Source organism: Abrus precatorius, unplaced genomic scaffold (genome assembly GCF_003935025.1).
Source record: "Abrus precatorius isolate BTA unplaced genomic scaffold, Abrus_2018 Scaffold9, whole genome shotgun sequence".
Lineage (NCBI taxonomy): Eukaryota > Viridiplantae > Streptophyta > Magnoliopsida > Fabales > Fabaceae > Abrus > Abrus precatorius.
The window spans coordinates 33851765-33873785 of record NW_020874439.1 but is presented as its reverse complement, the minus strand read 5'-3'; the positions used below and the strand labels follow the sequence as shown (position 1 = coordinate 33873785).

The 22021-nt window shown below is 29.4% G+C and overlaps 1 protein-coding gene across 1 annotated transcript; it reads left to right on the top strand.

The window, feature by feature from the left end:
* Positions 1 to 19143: 19143 nt before the first annotated feature.
* On the top strand, positions 19144 to 21864 carry LOC113850593 (putative serine/threonine-protein kinase-like protein CCR3). The gene has a single exon (XM_027481177.1). The coding sequence runs from the start codon at positions 19238 to 19240 to the stop codon at positions 21650 to 21652; it is 2415 nt and encodes an 804-aa protein (XP_027336978.1). The 5' UTR covers positions 19144 to 19237; the 3' UTR covers positions 21653 to 21864.
* Positions 21865 to 22021: the final 157 nt, after the last annotated feature.

The window sequence follows — 22021 nt, the reverse complement described above, 5'->3', positions numbered from 1 at the left end:
CATTTGGGTATGGTTTGTATATTAGAATTTATAATTTAGAAATCAGAAATTGGAATTGATTTGAGATTTTTATTTCAGAGATGTTTTTGAAATTGGAGTTGAGTTGAGTTGAGTTGAGTATCAAAATGTCTCCCTCGGTCGTCCTCTTCATCATCATGTTTATGGTTGCTTTTCTTTTCTCTCTGAGAGAGAGAGAGAGAGAGAGAGATGCTGCCTCCACTTACTTTAGCCTGTCCCACCACCCACCCTCACCTTCATTATCTTCTTACCTGTAACTCTTTTTTTTTCACTCAAATGTCTTCATTTTTAGCTTCTTAACTCATCCACATCAAATGTGACCATGATATAATAAAAATAATAAAGGATTCATTCGATACATAAAATATAAAATGTAATCAAAATATATTAGTATAATTTATCGTTATTATATCTTACATTTTATGCTGATTAAGATAACAAATTTAATAATACTATATCATTTTATTTTTGAATTAAATTCTTCTCACATAATAAAATTTACATTTAAAATAAATAAAATAATCGTATATAATAATATTTTATTGATTAAATAGAAACAACAACAAATTATAAGATACGAAAATCATTCTACCATATATGTTTTTTCATCTTTGTCTATTAAATAAACTTTAAAGATATTAATTATGAAATTAATAAAAAATTATTTAAAATTATACTTAAGATACATTAACATCATGATAAAATTATATTTTAATGTATATATTTTTTATTTATAGATCATGCCCATAAAATATTAGTTGGTATTTACTTAAAACAAGTTACAGTGAAAGAGGACTAAAATTAGTAGTCCATTTATTCGGTATTATTTTTATCACAAAGTAAAATCACATGCCACAAGTTAGGGCTAGGTTTGGTTCAGATAGTCGTATATATAGTGTATGCTTGATTTAATTTTCTTAAAAAATAATTGTATATTCTTTATCAGCTTCTTTGAAAAAAATGAAAATATTTTTTCAAAATTAATCCCAACCAAAACATGCAATTAGATTTATTGAAATTGAAAATGACATTAATCTTTATTTTGTTGCTTTTTGTTTCTACTACTTTCCTTATATCAAAAGAGAAGAAAAATCCTCCAATATCACGTTAAGTAATCAACACTTAGAAAGTAATAATTGTACTAGCTAGTATATAAGTTTATTTTCTTAATTAGGGTTGAATGTATAAAACTCTTTGATGATCAGCAGCTATTCATTTATGGGATTGAAGACATGTCCTCGTGGTATTGACTGAGCGTCATCCTCCATTATTCATGAGTCACGTACATCTTCAGTTAGGAATGCATAACATTTTAGTGCTTGCAATAGTCTGCAAAATGGACTACTCATCATGCAAACAAAAATTGATGAATATTTGATTGTTTGCATCAATTTGGACGTAAAAATCATCCACCGTTTGTTGTGGCCATGAAAATATAATTGTCTAACACCTATTTTATTGACGATTTGTGGTTTAGTGTACACCATTTAATAATGCATTTTACTCTGGCAATTTTCATTAGTTTTCTTGGTGTTCTATATCTATTTCACTTGCCGTGAAAACTTGTTCGTAAACATGTAAAATTTGTGGAGGGACTAGTCATAATCCTAATGAGTGCATCTAAGAATTTGTATCACCTTGATATCTTAAGAGTGGTGATCAAATAAATCCATCATTTTAGCATTGGGATACTTTTTTTTTACTACTGCCCACTTGGTTACCATTTGCGTTTACTTAGAGATAATGGGGATTTTTTTTATGTGAAAGTGCATCATGAATTCAACCCATAGCCCAAAGAACAAATATTTTTTTAATCTAACAGTTGATTTTATTATTACCCACTAATCGTTGTTTCTTAATGCCAAAAGTCAAATTAACCTTTTTGTTTATAAAAATGCTTAGAGTTAGACGAAACGTATTTTTATTCTAAAACTATGACGATTTTATTTATTTAGGCAATATACTTTTGATTTTTATTAAATAACTAATTCTCCAATTTTACTCGTATGTAACTAATCATGCGTGTTCTTAAATTGATATGATTTTTCTTTTGTATCATTAAAAAATAATATAATTTATCACTTTTAATAGTAATTTATATTGATATTTTATATCCCTTATTAATTAGAAAATCCTAAGTTAAAATTAAAATTAAAACCGTTTAATTATTGATTAAAAAATCCTTATGTGCGTCAATTCTAATCAGTTTTATTATTGGCCGTTAAAAATTAACTCTTTTAAAATAAAAATTGCGTAAATTAAATAATTGAGAGTTCGTAAATTATTTATAAATATAATTAATTATAAATTAAAGTTAAATAAATTTTCACTTTATATTTTATATATTGTTGATTTAAACAAATTAAAGAGTAAAATCTGAACTGTAACATCTCATCCGTTCATGTATAAAAAAAGAAGCACACATGTTTCCTCCTTTGTTTTGTGTTTTTTTCTTGACTTCAACACAGGGCAACCCATCTGAGAGTGCTCCCAAACTATAGAAAATGAAACAATAGAGTCAAATGCTAGCTTTCATACCACCGGTCAAGGGTCCAAGTCAATGAGTAACTTTTGAGAGTGGAGAGAGTAAAGAATGAAAGGGAAGGGGAGAAAAGCAATTCTAATGGTTTCCATATGAATTTCATTACGCAAAAACTCACTTTTAATCACACCCTAAAGTGATACATACATAAATACTTTAAAAATATACAAAATAATAATAGTTTTATGGCAAGTTTTCATAATATTATTTTCTATTTCTTTTCAATCCATGTTACTCTTCATTTTTCTAACGTAAACATTTAAAAAATGTTAATCTTAACCCTTAATTTGAATGGGTTATTGATGCTAAAAATTGAAAAGAAAAAGAGAAAGGGTTGAGGGAAAGAACCCTATAACCACCACCGCACATATATCATTCATGAGCGCAATATTGGCAGGGTATGACAGCATTGCTTTTGAACGTGGCCTGAAGAAGCATCCCCCATCAGTGTCACGTTACTTTTTACATTTCTTTCCCACTTTCTCTCTCTTACCCCACTCCAAACACAGAGAGAGAAAGGTGAAAAAGCTATGGATTTGACGTCTTAATTTGTTGTTACCTTGTGTGTTCGCTTTTGCCAACGTTTTCAATTGCTTTTCTTTTCCTTCTTTCTTCCTTTTTCCCCCTTTCTTTCCTAACTCCAAAATACCAAACAGCCTTTCTAGTTTGGGGACCTCCTCCTCTATACAATTATAGACATCAACTTCTCAGTGCCCTCAACCCTACCCTTCCATTCCTCACACTTTCTTATCCCCGTTGACTCCATTCTTGTTCAATTTCATCCCCAGTTCATTCCAACAAATGTTGCATTACATCAAACTATGCTACTTCTTTGTTTCTTGAAAGGTGCCATTACGTTTAAAAGATTTTAAAAACTAATAAAATGTTTAAATTACACCCTCTTTCAAATGAAAGATTTAATTATGATGGTGATATCAATGATTGTAAACTCCATTTGAATCAAATAAACACATGTAACGCAAATCAATCCTGGTGAATGTTGTTTGTCTTTTTCTTTTCCTTTTCGCACATGTCCACGGAAGATTAATTGAGCAAGAGGTGCATGCATGTTTAAAGAATTACAAAATATATGTGAAGATACAGCTAATAATGTTAAATCAGACGAGAGAAATTACGATGGGATTGACACCAATCAATTGAAATATTGAGCTTGAGAGAGAAAGGAGATCAGCAGCATAGGATTCGCAGGACAGTGTTTGATAATGAGAGGGAGTTTGATTTCAAAAAGAACAACATATTATATGAAGACAAACCAAAAGATCCAAGTGTCATCCCTCAAAACGAGATGTTGAGGGGGCAGAACCGTATCAATGGTTTACCAAGACATGATCCATTTTCTTCTACATTTACTGATTATTTTTCTTTTGTTCTAACCAACAAATAAGTGATTGATAAGTGTATATGTAATATTATATAATTAATTATATTCTTTATTTTATATAATTTTTACATACACATGCATACATCTTTAAAATATTCTCCAAAATCAAATGAGACGATAAAGTTGTCTGACTTTGATGTATAAAAATAACATTTTCTCCCTTCTAATTAATCATTTTCTCGTTGAACCGAGTATCAAAGTTTTGTTATTGGAAGATATGTCTCATATAAAAGTGGGGTGTTAATTTAAACTAAAACTTATTATGAAACCTTGTATAATGAAGTGCGATTCTGATCTTGCTGCAAATCGAAACATTGTTGAAATGTTGTGAGTTGCTTTAGGTTAAGTGGCTGGTAAAGGCACTGCAATGTGTATGCAAATAATTGTATGGTAGTAACATGAATTGTCATTTTCACATATGGCATCAACATTGATATATAATGTTGTTGGCAGACATGTGTACCCACGAAAATTTTAGAGCTATTTAGGCTTTTTTCACTACATAAATGCTTATTAGTATGATTTTTTCCTCACAAAACACTGTACGAAAATTGATTGCTTGATTCCTGTCAAATTCCATTATTTTTTTTTTCATTTTTTGGGTTACATTTATCCAATAGAATTTAAACATGTGGGGTGCATGAGGATTTCCTACAGAAAGTTTCGTATTATTTAGCAATACATTTTTTATTAATATATTTTATTATTTTTTAAAAATACTATAACTACTGATTGATTAACTTAGTCTTCAATGTTATAAAAAAAAAATTAAATCATGTTATTGACGCTTACAAGTATCAATTGAGTTAGTTCATAAAATTAGCATCATTAGTTAATTTAATTTTTAAAATTATAAAATTAGTTAGTTTAATTCTTAAATTTGATAAGCATTACAACTCAGTTCCCAAACTTAACCACCATTAATCGGTTCATTCTTTAACGATATGAATCAAATTACTTGATTTATGCAGAACGAAATTAAAGACTATATTAATTTATGTCTACCAATATTAAGGATCAAAATTATTAATAAATTCTAATCCCTTAATATTAGAGATTAAAGTAACTAATATTTATAAATTTAAAGGATTTTTTTTATTTATAAAAAACTAAAATTACTTATAACTTCAAAGAACCATTTTTTTTTATCTTGAATCAAATTGTTGATAAAGCATCAGTGTGGAAAATAAAAAATAAAAAGATACACATTGACACAAAAGTGGTTTCATAAATGGTATATGATATATCGTTTTCATAAAAGTTATCAACATTGATATATCAATTTTATCATTTTCATAACTACATCTTTTAAATACTTGCATGAAATAGGGCAGGTGGGTTCCATATTTTGAGGAAAAATCTTTGATCTCTATATCACTATACTCTAAAATGTTTCACATCCTTTTTTTGAATGAGAAAAGGTTACTTTTTATTTGCTAATAGTAAAACAGAAACCCATAAACCCAATACTTCTGCTTTGGTTATTATTTTATTTATTTATTCTTTTCAGCCTGTCAATTAGGAATTATAACTTACGCTACTGATCATAAGGAGTAGACTAATTAATCCATTTCCATTTGGCTAGTAAATTCAATACTCAATAATGAGGTTAGGTGATATCCTCTTTGAAGATCACTTCTTTAATTTTAAAACATCTTAATTACTGTTTAGTGAGGTAAATTTCTAGTGCTTATTATTCTAGGTGTGTTTAACTATGTCTTGATAGATATTTTGATATCATGACGACATGCCCAATTCCAATATACCTTGCGTTCAAAGCATAAAATTACCATAGCGGTCGTTATTAAATTAATATCATGATGACAAATACATATCATTGCTTTCTATATCACAATCACCATTGTCCACTAACTAGGCACTGTATTTTTCTGCCTAGGATAAAAAGAACGAAATAAAAGATCATGGGTACGTGTAACAATTTGCTTCCACAAATATTTTTGCTTTGTTTTATTACACTAAAATGATTCAAACACACATGCCAAAACAAGCTACATAAAAGTATCGAAAATGATTGATAGATACTTCAAAACGTGTCTATATTTAGAGAAAGAAAAAGAAAAAAAGAAAAAAAAATATTATAAATAATAGAATATGATTAAAAAAGAGACAAAAATAAAAAAATACTAATAAATGTTAACATTGTTTAAATGTCTAAAAATTAAATAATGTGAAAGTATTTAGGGTTTCGTACAAGCTTCTTGGCACTGTCATTTTCGGGGCATCTGAGGGGACCAAAAAGACATACATTCTTTGTCCCACCGAATATAACTGGCTAAGCTTTTCTGGGGAACCAAACGATCTGCATAATTTTCTGATGAAGAAAGTAAAAAGGTAGAGAATCTGCAGCGGGAAGATCTCTCAGCTCACGAATCTCTAATGTTAATGGTTTACTTTTCACACTAAAATTAAAGTTCGTGCGTGTTTATGATCAATGTTGATCGAGTTCTAATGAATTGCTATAACTTTATATTTATTTATGATAACAGCGCAAAGGTTTATGAAAATATATTCAATCGTTCTGTGTTTGTGTCTGATGCAATCAACACTATACGCATTAATATAGGAAAAAAAATACCAACTGATTCTAGTTTATTTATTTATTATTGTTATTCTATAACATTAATAAATACATATGTTTTTATAATTTTATCCATAATTTGAAAAGTGTATTTTTTTAAAATAACATATTTTTCTACAATTTATCTTAATTAATATAACAACCAAGGGGTATAAAAAAATAAGTGATATTATTTTATAGTTTAAATATTAACCATTTTCTTATTTTTTGTACAAAATTTTAAACATCAGAAAATAAGAGAATATTAAAAATGATTGATATAAAACGTGGAGGTAGTTTTACTAATTTGTCTTCAATTTTAAAAACATTAGCGATTAAGCAAATATATTGAGTGTTTTAATTATGTTAGTCCTTTAGTTTATAAAGAGGTGCATTCATGTAAACTCTTGTTGATAGTACTTTAAAAAGTTTTAAAATTTTGTGATTTTAAAATTCTGGAATTATTTTTTATATTTGATATTTAGAAAAAACATTAAAATAAAGTATTTTTTAAAAATTACAGAAATATAAATTTAAAAATCGTTAATCACAATTTTTGGTATAAATACAGAAATTTAATAATAAAAAATAAAAAATTGATAAAATTTTAAAAATTTCAACGAAAATTTAAAAAATATATTAAAAAATTAAAAAAATCAAATGTCACCAATTTTTAAAATATTAATAAACTATTTTAAAGATTATAAAAAAATGATTAAAAATTGTCATTGACAATTATTGGTAAAAAATTGTCGATTTTAAAAAAAAACTCTACTTCTATAATTTTGTAAAAAAAAAACTTATATTTCTATAATTAAAAAACAAAAAAAATCTTATTTTACTGGCCATAAATTAAAATTTTTTAGCTTAGATTTCTATTTTTGTCTCCCACTTTCTCGCTCTTCTTTCTTTCTTTTTTTTATTTTTTTATTTTTTAATCTTCTCATTTTAAAGTATTTTTTTGTTTGTTTTTTCAACTAATTTTACTTAAATTATTATCAGACGCATAATTCAACTAAGAAGATTTATCTTAACTCAATAAATATGACTACATCATACTCTTACCGTCTATCTGTAGTATCCCTTCTGAACTCAAACATTATCCACTTTAGGCAACATTCCTACTAATTTTCTAATAGAAGTAACTTGTAAAATGAGTGGGCAATGCTTAGTTTTATTCTAGTTTCGCCTCTTGGCGTTATGCTATGCATTATGCAAGGACTTCCACTCCTTGACGTTATAGAGGTGCCACGCAGACGTGTGTACCTAAGGGTCCAATTCCCAACAACATAAATATATCTGTTTAGGATTTCAATAATTCAATTTGTCCTCGAGCTTTGAATGATGATTTTATGTCTGTCATTGATGAGATTCGATGTTACAATGTAATTTCCCTTTGTTTATCCATTTATATGCGTGTTCATTGACTATATCTTTTTTCTTTTATTGTTATTTGATCTTTAACTAGTATTTTCACAAAAGAAAATTCCAATATTCAGCTCAAGTATCCCACCTCAAAAGGTCAAAAGAATAAAGGGCCACCCTTCTATGTTGTCTACCTTTTCAATTTAATTAATCATATTATACTGGTTTCTTGTTCTGTTTATTCTTGTTTTACAGTAGTCTACCCTTTTAGTGAATGATACGATGAGGTTTCAATATATAATGAAACTTAAGAGATGTGATAAAACTGAGAAAGGTCTAGGATTTATTTAGTTGAGTACAGAAACACAATGCAATTTACATTTTTATCTTCATTTTTTCCTATCTTCAAAGTCAGATATTACGAGCTACTTTCAAGTTCAAAGTAGTCTTAAAAAATTTGCAGTTGATTTTTTTAAAAAAGGAAAAGTAAATTAAAAAAAAATGATTTTTTACAAGTCCTCTCCCTTGTAGTTGAAACCAGTTTGCAGTTCCATTCCTAAGTTACTTTTCATATAAAGGTGTGATAATATTTGACTTTGATCTTCTTCATGGCCCATATGGACCATCTCTTATTAGTGGTTAGTGCGCATGAATTGTATTCTTAGTCCTTTGTTCCCTTTCTCTATATGCCCTTTCCCAACTGCACTTTAATCAATTCCACCCCTTTTCACAAGCTCTCTATCTGCTGACTTTTATTCTTCCATATGAAGTTGCTTGATGTATCTTTTTTGGGGTATTCTCTTTTATTGAATTGAAAAATCTTTATTCACCATGGACAGATGTTGAATGTTTACAAGGGTTAATATTATAGATTGATGTTTGTTCAAAAGGGAAATCCAAAGTCAGAGGGTGTGAAAGTGTTCTAACCCACTTGTCGTAACACAAAATTCTTCCTTTACCAACTTTAACATTTGAGTATGCTTTTCTAAAGCCATAATCATACCACATTTCAGCCTTTACCAAATCCTACGTTGTTGCTCTTCCTCATTATTAACGGCAATCACTTGAAGCTTATAACACCACTAAAGAAGTGCTTCGTTTTTTTTTAATCTTATGTTCATGTACTTCTGAAAGCTATCTATATACCTAAAAAATCCCTTCAAAAAGTAAAACAAATCCAATAAAGAGTTTTATCATATTTATACGAAAGACTTTAGCTGCTACATAGAATAACATTTTTAGGCATTCATTTCCTTTTTTTTATTATGATTAATTAATATACACAATATTTTAGTTTGAAATTACAACAAAATGATAAATACGAAGTAAAAAGATATAATTATAATTTAAAAAATTAAATTTATAGCTCTTATAATGTACATGTAAAAATACATATATAAATATAATATATTTAATTAAATATTAATAATTAATATATAAATAATAAAAAGTTAAAAGATAAGACTCTTAAAAGTAAACTCTAAATTTTAAAAATTAAGATAATATTTTTATAAAAATAAAAATATATATTCATTAAAATATAAAATTTTATATACCTTTTAAATTAATTCACACAATTGCTAAATAGCATTAATACAACAATAATTTTACCTTCCACACATTCTTAGATCTAAAGAATCAATTGAATAGTGGTTGGCTAACTTAAACTTTCTGTAATAATTTTTATTTTAAAATTAAGATTAAAACGTTATTTTAAAAGAATCAAAACCCAAATACGATAACACATAAGTGAAGATATCAAAATTTAGGAGAATCAAGTGAGATAGATAATCGACTATACAAGCTTTATAAAAGAAATGGAAATTGTGTACACAGTTATTCCACTCAGTGGTTTCCTTGTTTCTGTCTATTGAATAAAAACATTTTATATATGAGACTAATCATAAATTAATGTTCTAAATTGACAGAAGTGAAATTAGATACATATAGATATACGTGTGTGTAAAGTTAAGACTGGTTTTTTATTTAGAAATAAATGAAAAATGAGAGAGATATGAAGTTACAAGTATATCTAAGTATAATCAACTGCACACTTTTGTTATCATTACGTTTAAATTGAGTAATTTGATATGAAGTTTATCAGTAACATAATTTACATAAATTATTAAGCAAAGAAAAAGACAGAGTTTGACGTTTCGGCCGCACTAAGGATTTTCCATATTTTTTGAACGTGATGTGCTATAGGTTTACCTTTTCGTGGCAATGCATTCACCAGAAAGTGGGGTAGGCCATAGATGCCACAGCCTTTTGTGATGTGGTTGAAAATGGAAGTGACTGTTAGTGCTTCAATTCAACAATCCTAACAGAACACTAAGCACTCTATTCAAATTATTTGTTGATATGTTCATTACACTTAATAACCTTACTATTTCAAGTTAATATAAGTACCCTTTTTTTGCTTCCCCCTTTAGCCATATATATATGCATGATAATTATAACTTGGATATGATCGCACATCAATTTCACTGGCCTCTAAATAAAATTAAGTATCAAGTATACAGTCAATATTCTACTACTCTAATGCGTGTCCCTTAGGAGAAAGAAGGGAAAAAAGAAACTGAAATCTAATTGGCATATAGAATCAGAAATCTTATCAACGGAACCAATTCGTACCCAGAAAACATTAATGTTACGAAAAGTGAAGATTGGTCTATTCTAAGGCCAACAACCATACAAAATGAAATCAAATAAGCTTATGCTAAATAAATCCATGCTGATTGTAATTGTAAGGTCGTGTTAAAGTGACCACGAATATATTCAACATCACCCTCACAACCCCAATTGAATAATCTCACTCACTCCTTGAGCACCAATGCACAACATGCTTGTCGCATAAAGGGCTAGTGAGATACGACTGCACTCTTTCTCTTTCAAAATTTTAATTTGCTTTTCTTAAAAACATGCCCCGATATGCTTCAACCATATCTTGAAATAAGATCATCACTTTCTAATAACTAACAGTGATTCATAATGAAGCAAGTTGATGCCAAGGCATGCAAGTCCATATTTCGTTTTAATTTTTTTTACCAAAAGTGGATCCCCTACTGGTGACATGACCCTGAAATGAGCACCAAAAAGAAGCTAAACAATGAGAAGCAAGCAAGACATGACACCAATATTAATAATTTGAGACATGGCACCCCACTTGAGTAAGAACAATCCACCACCCTACATTATTAAGCCTTACAAAGGGGGGCTCCAATTCTATGTTGTATAATTGTGCGGAACCTACTTAATTACAAGTATCTTCCTTGGTTCTTTTGCTTATGTAGGATCAACATGTTTATAGTGCTTTTTGTCCCCACAGTGATCACCACTTTATAATATAATCACTAAAGTTGAGCAACATCAATAATTTTCCATAGAAAAGAGAATGTAGTTGCGTCCCGTTTTCTTTGTGAGGATTCCTATTCTTTGGTATCGTATGCGTGGGATGATGTCTAAGCTCAAAGATGTTGATCCATGAACTGTGGAAAAAGTTTTTCTTTATCACGTAAAGATGCACGTAATGAATACACACAAAGTCAATATTGTTAATTAATTAAATCACTCTTGCTTTTCCTTCATGCCTTTAAATATTTTCTTACAATAATACGTTTCTTTTTGTGTTCGTGTGTGTCTGATTTGTGTCTAAGTCAAAAGTTTATTCTTTTTTCCTTCATTAACTTAATTGAATTTGTTCTCTTCTTATATTTTGGTATTTGTGATCGTTAAATTTTGACAAAAATGGGTTTTTAATGACTTATCAGGAGATTGATCAATTTCTTAAATCATTTTTTCACTTGATTTAGATTTGTGCCGTGAAAAAGGAGAGATCTTATTCTTTGTCTAATTTCAGCACTAATTCTTTTTTCAGGAAAAGTTTGTTAAAGATAAGGGGAATGTGAAAGAGGGATTTTATTCCTACTCATAAATTTTGTAGCTTGGCTTAGTGATTTGATCTTCTGTTATTTTATTATTATTATTATTTTGATTCTTTGCCTCCTTTTTTATTTAACTTGGTATTGTTTTTCCAAGTTAACTTTATTTTTTTGAAACCTACACGGTTGAAAGGCTAAATCAAAATGACCTTGAGTCATTAGTTTTTTGGGTTATTTAACAATTGAAAAAGTAATTATTTTTATGATTTTTTAATTTAAAATTTTAAAATTAATTTGAAGCATATAAAAATAAGTGCTTCTATTTTTTTTAGGAAAGAATTGAATAAAGTGGTACCTTCATGTTCTTTATTTAAATATATAACAGGTCATATAACCCTCATGCAATAACAAAATTGATGTATATCATTTGAGGATATAAACATAAAGTTGTATTATTTAGCAATATTGTGTAACGAACATAAGATAAATACAGAAATCAAATAATTATTGGGGTTGTTTCACAGACAGAGAGAAGGTAAAACAGTGAAATGGGGTCCTAATGTGTCTACCTTAGTAATGTTGCCTCCTATATATGCCTTGCCATAAATAGCAAGTTTTTGTACATTGTTAAATATCTTAAGGGGGAACCATGTTCCCTCCTTTCGTTAGCTTCTTTTTTACATTAACCTATTAAAATCGAGTAATGAATATATCAAATCACATCATAAAATTTTAAATATTAATTAGTTTATCGCTTCATATGTCTATCAACTTACAATGATTAACTTAGTTTAATTTATAATTTTAAATTTGACATTTATAAGTTTAACTTCAATGTTAAATGCTCAAATAAGAAGATATTATAATATTACTGTCTAATTTATATATAATTTAAAAAAATATTAGTTGAAAAAATCAATTAAGTTGTTTTTTGATATTATAAAATGTAAATTTATTGACCAACCTTAGTAATTATAAATAATTTTAATATTTAAAACCAATACTATCAATTAATTTAATACTTAACGTCACATTATCAGTCAGTGTAACTCTTAAAATTAATAATATACTTTTAACCTAACGATGTGGGCCAAATTGATTCGCAACGCAACTAAATTGGCATATCCCTTGATTTAAGGGATAAAATGACAGATAATTATCAAAAGTAAACAGTAAAATAATTAATAATCATAATTTTAGAGAATAATTTGATAAAATTTATAATCTATTTAAATTTCTACCAATTTTTAATTATTCTTTTCAAATTTTTGAAGAAGAAAAAAAATACGAACTAGTATATAATACTGATCTTAAAATTAATAATTGACTTAAAAATTAATAAAAAAACAAATGATTCATAATTAATTAGACATAGTTATATTTTTATTTTTTTCATATTGCATGTGATATTTGTTTTGTTAATTTTGTGAAATATTTTCTTTTTTCATTTTCACTTTTAATTATTAAATTATTTTTATTTTATTTTTTACTTTTAAAGATTTGTACACAAAATAATGTGTCGGTATATATATATATATATATATAATTTCTCATACAAATCTTTAAAACTACGAAATTATGTAATAATTATATAATTAAAATAAAAATATTTTTCTAAAATTAAACAACCCTAAACATTTTTATCTTTAAAAATATGGAAATTATTAATTTTTATTATTCTTTAGAGAGACTGTAATAAAATGGGACATGGAATGACTTTAAATATTCGGAAGTGAAGAATTTACTCAAAATTTTAAAAAATTTGAAGGATCTTCTAAGATATAAGAAAATAGGAAAAATAATTTTTTTTAATTTTAACTGGAATTTAATATTTTGTTTATAAAAATTTGAGTTAGTCAATTTAGTATGTAAAAAATTTGAATAATAAATGAAGATTAAAGAGTTTTAAACAATTACAATTAATGAAAAATAAAACTTATTAAAATTTAAAGGTAAAAAATAGATTCATTGATTCTAAAAAGTTTGTAAGAATTAAATTACACAAAATATGAATTAAAAATATTAAAAAATGTAACATTTTATGAGATCAATGATTATGTCACATTTAGCATTTTCATTTTTCAGCTCCACTTTTAATCTTTTAAGGGATTTTACTGTAAATTTATTTTTCCTCATTGATTCCAAATTCAATTTTCTTTTTCCCTATGATTCTAACCAGAAAGCTTTGCATGTGTGCTTCTGCAAAGCCACTGTAGTCACAACTATCATCAAAACCTCGTTTGACCTCTTCATTCAAAGAGTATATAATTATATATGCACTTCTCTCTCTTTCCTTTTTCTTGTTTTTGTTTACTTGTCCCTTTTGACCGAAAAATTCTATTTCCAAAATGTATTTTTATTTATTTTTACACAATTCAGAGATATTAAAAAAGAATTGTGGAATAAAATAAACAATATGATAGAAAAAGATAAAGAAGAAATGAGTTATACGAATCTTGGCATATTGTAATTATAGAAACAATAAAATGCAATGGTGTCAGTATAGACTGTACACTGAATTGTTTATAGATAGAATATATGTAAAATTGATTTTAACATATTATTAGACTTTCATATTTATTGAACTAAGTTGATCCTATTAAAATTAAATATCAAAAGTTTTTATTTTTAAAATTTGGATAATTTTGATATTGTAAACATTTTTAAATTTGAAAAAAAAGTGATTATAAATTTGGATTGAGATCTCTACGATTTTTAAATAGCTGTAGAAGATTCTAATTGTCGAAACTGATAGACTTATTAACAAATTATAATTTCAAACATAATTTAGCAATTATCAATTATTGGATAATAATTGAACCATTTTACAATATTTTTTTTTTGTAATAACGAATCACAGTTCCTATAAATTCAATTAACCTACACTTTTATTTGTATCCTTTTTATGACATTTTTATTTACTACAAATTCAGGAAATTGTTATGAAGAGTTGTGTGGGTCAGGTTCTTTAATTGCTTTACTTAATCCTAAAATTAGGGAACAGTTATTAGGTTTGGGAAAATAGGACCAAGCAAGCGTGTCCATAAATATGATTTTTAAGGTTATCTTTGAACCATTCGGATACTTAAGGTTACCCTTTTTATGGTCCATATGATTGTTAGATTGAATTGCTCAATTAGTATTGCACATTGATTGGGCTCAAGGGTAGCCCTATTCCACTTTGAGCAACATAAAAGCCCAATAAATTCTTTGGCTGAGTTTCACATCATTGAGGCCCTAACACGTTTAATGGTTAACAATCTTTAACAATTGTATTACTAACACTCAAACTCGAAATCACATGTTAAATTGGAACTATTTTTAATAATTGATTCACATGTTTAATGATTAAGAACTTAATTTGTGTAAACTTTAAAAAATTTGTTTATGAGAATAAAATAAAAATAAAACAAATAAAATTTTTCTAAATTAAAAAATATTTTAAAAATATAAATATAAATTGATTTTAACTTATAAAAACTTGCCAATTATAAGTGCTTGTTAATAAATTAATTCAAAATATTCCAGTCAAAGTTCAACCAAATCTTATTGGGAGTCCCAATCCAATGAATCATTAACAACTAAGTGACGGTTTGCGTACTGGGTGAAAAGTTATCCAAGATGTTTTTTTTTTTCCTTTTGTTTTGACAAATTTATGGTTAGAAGGTGAATTTTTATCTTATAAAGTGTGCAAATTCAATTTAATTAACTGGCTTTAACTTGCATCAATACCTTCTATAAAATCATTTTTTATTATTTTGAATTGTACGTTATAATTATAAAATTGTTTTCTTTTGCATTTGAATTGGTTCTAGAAGACATGACTAGTGTTGTATGAGCTTTGGTGGCGAGGCTTCGACAAAAAATAGGACAACATCTTGAATAACAATGTATTTAAAATTTTATACTAAATTAAAATTAGTTCATTTAAATTTTCTATGCTACTAGTATCGAATCTTAGTAGTTTTTGTCATAAGCATAATTATGAAATTAATCAGATACTTCACACCCGGAATTGGAGCCACAATCTTAGCCATAATTATGCTAAGAATCAAGAATTAATCACCGATCATGGTTAGTGACCCAACATCATGTTTGGTGTTTATGTCGTTTTACTTTATTTAAAAAGAAACTACGTCACATAGCTCTATCCAAAATCCCTCGATACCTTAACAAAAAGGGTGGTGTTCTTTTTTCTCTTCTGTATATATAGTTAGTATTTTAAACCTGTTATATAGTTTGGACGCTTATTCATTTGCGTTTTCAAAAGGTATCTTTTTGACTTGAAGGGCTGCTTTCAATTGTTAATCATCTACACTTGTGGAATATGAATATCATATCAGAGATTTGTGGTACCAAAAACATTGATTTAATTTTTGCTCTCTCGTAGATTGTAATTATTCAAACGTAGTACTTCAGATTCTATCACTAACAGCCACGAAAATGACAGAAAAATAAGTCATTACCAAAACGAATCGATGGAGCCGCGTGGTGTGTGCATCGATTGCAGACATGATTTGCTCGCAAGAATAAACAAATGCACATTTACAAATGATTGTGACATATATTAATTACAATAAAGATTTAATTGTAATTGTCTTCCACTAGTATTAAATACTTTATATAGAAGCTCTTTCGCTTGTCGTCAAGAGCATATGGCTTATGTTTCCTTTATATGTTGCCATAGCACTAAGCTTTTGTGGCAACTATGATTATACTCACAACATATGTCTGTAGCTTTCAGCTTAATTGCTATGTTTTCTTACTCTCTTTTGTTGCAAGTTTTGATACTATAATTATACGTGAAAAGCTTAGGAAAAGAGTTATTTCCCTATTTAAACTACTTATGAGATTGATTCTCGCCACATGAATGCGAGAGTTATGTATAATGCATTCACCACACTCACCATGCATGAGTCTATTTCTCTTCTCTATCGTCACCAAGATATATTACATAGACTCGTCTGTTATTGCATTTTGTGCTTGCAAGTTAGAAAAAAAGGCATTGGCATTTTGTTGGTACATTCATTAGGTGGATTGAATATTTTTTCTTGGAAAGATAAGGTATATGTTGACTATATGAAAAGGAAGTTTTTCTGTGTTTTAGCATCACATATGTTATTTCATCTTGTTGAATTAATTAAGTTTATTGTAGTCTTTTATATGAAAATGAGTTATACTTTAGTTCTTACGTAAATTTTTCTCTTACAAATTAATTGTCAAGGTTTATTGACGTTATATTGTATTAAAATATGTTTTATATAAAAAATAAATTAAAAATTGTTATTAGGTAGAAATAACAAAATGTAAAGATTCTACAAACAAAAAGTTAGTGTATATTTATTTTATATAAAAATAAAAAATATTATAAGTATAAAGACTAAATTTAATGTTATTAATAAAATATACCCCCCAAAAAAGTATAACTTACGAAAACAATTTGCAACACCTAATATCATAAATTGTTTGCCGAAAACGATATTTAAAATTTGCACAAATCTATGAGCTGTCTACGTCGTTTTTTTATAACATGAACACCACATATATTTACATTTTCATTTTGTTTACACATTGACTTTGTCTCCCACATCTATTGGAAACTGTATATTATTTCCAAATTTAAACGTGTTTATTAAAACTGTTCTTATATAGAAAAAATCCATCCACACGGGGCATGCCAAAAACCCAAATTATTATTATTATTTTGAAGAGGATTCAGACTAATCACGTTTGAATATAGCATACTCCCAAAAAATATTCTAAGATGAGTAATGAAACACATGCAGTGCAAAAGTTTATTTTATGCATTCCTTTTCTATAAAAAATTATGAAAATGAGTAGAATAAGAAGCGTCACGAATGTTCTCTATTTCACTCCTACCACTTTTGGACCCATAATTACTGTACTTATTTGACTCTTCCACATCAAAATCTGGTCCTCAAAAACCAAGTTTCAAGTAACCAGGTAAAAATGTAAGCACCACTCATTTTCTGTCACTTTCTTTGTTTTTTTCTTCGCACCCAAACACCCGAAAATATTAGTCGTTTAGTTTGACCATCTTATTCTATTTCTGGGTCTCAATTTTGAATTTCAAAGATAACAAAATCATTACCCTCTGTTTAGAAGATTCAGCTACTTGGATGGGATAAACAATAGTAAATTATTATATTAGCTTAGAACAAGAGATTCATTAAATCATTTAGTTCAGTTACCAAATTTGAAAATCAAATGTGGTAGACCCTGATTTAGCCTTTAATAATCCAAATTATACAAAAGATTAATAAGACAGAAAAAAGGAACATTCGCAGCCTTTTTACGTTTTATGATTACGGTCAAACTCTGATAATTAAATCCATTTCTTACGTAAGGTTACGTTGATAGGGTACACGTGGACCTTGGCGGGGAGGAACGAGTCTCTTTGTTTTAAAGTTAATTTCTTTTTTATTTTAAAAAATGTATTTTAATTAAAATATATAATTTTAAAAAATTTACATAAGTGTTTTAATTATATTTAATAACTTGAAAATATTTTAATATTAAACTAAACAAATCCTAATTTTCTTATGTGAAACTGATGACATTATGTTACCTTTCCTCGAAAGTCCTTTGGTGTTCATTCGTTGTTGGTCCAAAAGGCCCTGTTTGGTTCAAGCGTAATCCAACAAACAATGACTTCAGTTTCATTAATTAGTAATTAAAGAAAAACTTCTTTTCATTGTTATAATTCACACTTATGCATCAAAAGAACTAGAGTTATTTTATCCTCGGTTTTCTCTAAACATCTTTATGTAATTAACCACTACCGATATATTTATTTTTAATATAAACAAATTGTTTATGTGTGCAACAATTGTTTTTAAAAATAATCTAAAACATCTAAGATTAATGTGTTTGATTTAACTAATTTTAAAAAAATCACTTTTTAAACATGCACTTAATTTTTGAGTTCACCAATAAAATAACTACTACATGTTTTAACAACTCAAATTGTTTTTTTATTTTAAAATACCCCACTCGTGTTATTTATTTATTTACTAAATCAAGCTAGTGTTAATTTATACTTTTATTAATGTGAACGCATCAAATACTTCTATTAATTAAAGACAATAGCATTTTGTTTTCTTGTTAACAATAGACAAACTTTCCAATGTTAATATTGCACGCGCGATAACAATCTTCAAATAGAAAAAACTAAACTAAAAATGAATGCATATTTTAGAAACTAAATGAACAAAAAACGCTTAATTATAAAGGAAAACCAAACAAGACCCAAAATAAAAATGCAACAGTAAGATTCAGAGGTTGAACTAAGAAAACCATGTCTTTGCACTGCAGTTTGAGAAGAGTCCACAACTACTACCTTGAAATTTTCCACAATATACCCTCAAGTCTGAATACCAATTCCTTCAATTCTCTCTGCCAATGAAGCAGAACAAAGTAACGATTTTTAAATGAAGACATCACCGTTTTCTTCCGTCAACCTCCGTCTCGCCGCCGTCACCGTCGTCGTTATATCATTTCTGGCACCCTCATCCCATGCTCTTGGCTCCGGCACGACTTTGGCAATCGCCGACAACTCCGCCACCGTGTGCGGCATCGTGGCCGGTGAAACCACGCGGCGCATTGAGTGTTACCGTGAGGGGGTGATTGTCGCCGTCGTTCCCGACGTTAACTTTACGTCGATTTCCGGTGGGAGGGACTATTTCTGTGGCCTCAGGTTCGGTAACTCCAATTTGCATTGCTGGGATACGATCGCTTCATTCGAAAGAAAAAGGCTTTACAATGATAGTTCTGTTCCATTGGAGAATCTTGCTGTTGGGGATACCCACGTTTGTGCTACGGTGGTGCGTGATGGAACGGTTAGGTGCTGGAGAACCAGTGACACGTTTGATCCACCATCTGGGTCTGATCAATTTGCTTCAATTTCATCTGGGAATGGCTTTTCTTGTGGAATTTTGAGGAATAGTTCTGGGATTCGGTGTTGGGGTGAAGTGAATATTTCGAGGCAGATAGAGAGTGGGTTTGGAAACGTGTCCATGTTGAGTGTTGTAGCGGGTGGTTCTCATGTTTGTGGGTTGGATTCGAGTGGGTTTTTGGTGTGCAAAGGAATTAACAGTTCTGGGCAACTGAATGTTCCTCAAGGTGGGGCTTTTGAATTTTCTGGGTTGGCACTTGGAGCTGAGCATGTTTGTGCTATTAGACGATTGAATGGTTCGGTTATTTGTTGGGGTGGCAATGGGAGATTCTCCGTGAATGTTACAGAAGGAGTTTCCTTTGAGTCAATTGTTTCAGGGTCCAATTTTACTTGTGGATTGACGACGATGAATTTGTCTGTGGTGTGTTGGGGCCCTGGTTGGTCCAATGGTTCAAGTTCTGGTTCTAGCTCAAGGTTTGAGCTCCCCTTGCCACGTATTCTCCCTGGACCTTGTGTTCAATCTTCTTGTAGTGAGTGTGGTTCATATCTTGGTTATCAATATCTATGTTCTGGCTTTGGTAACATTTGCAAACCAATGCCCTGTAGCCCTCAATTAACAGTTCCTCCACCATCATCACAACCGCCGCCGCCGCCGCCACCAATGTCTCCTCCAACATCATCTCGATCAAAGACCTTGACTAGAGGCTTATTGGCATTTGCTATTATTGGATCAGTGGGAGCTTTTGCTGGAATATGCACAATAGTTTATTGCTTATGGAGTGGAGTTTGTTTTGGTAAGAAGAAGGTACACAATTCTGTGCAACCAACGATGACAAGAGGTAGCAGTGGTTCCAATGGTGGGGGTGCTTCCAATAATAGCACATCCTCTATATCATCTGTAATTAAGCGTCAGAGTTCAATTATAATGAGGCGCCAGAGGAGTGGAACCTCATCAACAAAGCACCCAGACAGGGCTGAGGAGTTCACCCTTGCGGAACTAGTAGCAGCCACCAACAATTTTTCACTTGAGAACAAGATTGGTTCTGGAAGCTTTGGTGTTGTGTATAAAGGCAAACTTGCCGATGGTCGTGAAGTGGCGATCAAGAGGGGTGAAACCGGTTCAAAGATGAAGAAGTTTCAAGAGAAAGAGACTGCATTTGAGTCTGAATTGTCCTTCTTGTCCCGTCTACACCACAAGCACTTGGTTGGGCTGGTTGGGTTCTGTGAAGAGAAAGATGAAAGGCTTTTAGTGTATGAGTACATGAAGAATGGGGCATTGTATGATCATTTGCATAACAAGAACAATGTGGAGAAGAGTAGCAGTGTCTTGAACTCATGGAAAATGAGGATAAAAATTGCTTTGGATGCTGCTCGAGGAATAGAATATCTCCATAATTATGCAGTTCCATCCATAATTCACAGAGATATCAAGTCTTCCAACATTCTTCTTGATGCTACTTGGACGGCAAGAGTATCTGATTTTGGATTGTCAATGATGAGTCCAGAACCTAACCGTGATTACCGGCCAATAAAAGCAGCAGGAACCGTTGGATACATTGATCCCGAGTACTATGGTCTAAATGTATTGACAGCAAAGAGTGATGTGTATGGGCTTGGAGTTGTACTATTAGAACTTTTGACAGGAAAGAGAGCAATATTCAAGCATGGTGAAGATGGAGGCACTCCATTAAGTGTGGTAGACTTTGCAGTGCCTACTATTTTGGCTGGAGAATTGGTGAAAATTTTGGATCCAAGGGTTGGACCCCCAGATGTGAATGAAGGAGAGGCAGTGGAGTTAGTATCCTATATTGCTATCCATTGTGTTAATTTGGAAGGCAAAGATAGACCAACGATAGCTGACATTGTGCTCAATTTGGAAAGGGCCTTGGCTATTTGTGATACTATCCATGATAGCAATTCCAGCGGTAAAATCTCTGTTGTTTCAGAATGATAAAGTCAAACCCCGGTAAAGGGGGAAAAATATTGAAAATTTTGTCAATTCTTATTGATTCTTTCTGGTAAGTTACATGGGTATACTCTTGGCCTGTAAAGATTAGGGGTATCATCTAACACTAAGCTGTAGCATTGTAGATTGTATAATTTCTCAAATTTACTAACATTGATGCCTACACATTTACACACTATTTTGGCAATTTAATTTTTCACAATGTATCTCCACATGGCATGACAGATTAGAATTTATCATTGATACCTGATCCATTTCAATGCGTGTACAAGCATACTAATGTTCTTATAATTCTTTCATTCTGTGCATCAAAATATGGGGTACCCGTGTATTTGTCACTGCATTCAAACTAGA

Bases quoted from the DNA above. Each gene is read 5' to 3' on its own strand.
- LOC113850593 (XM_027481177.1), top strand. From the start codon at position 19,238: ATGAAGACATCACCGTTTTCTTCCGTCAACCTCCGTCTCGCCGCCGTC.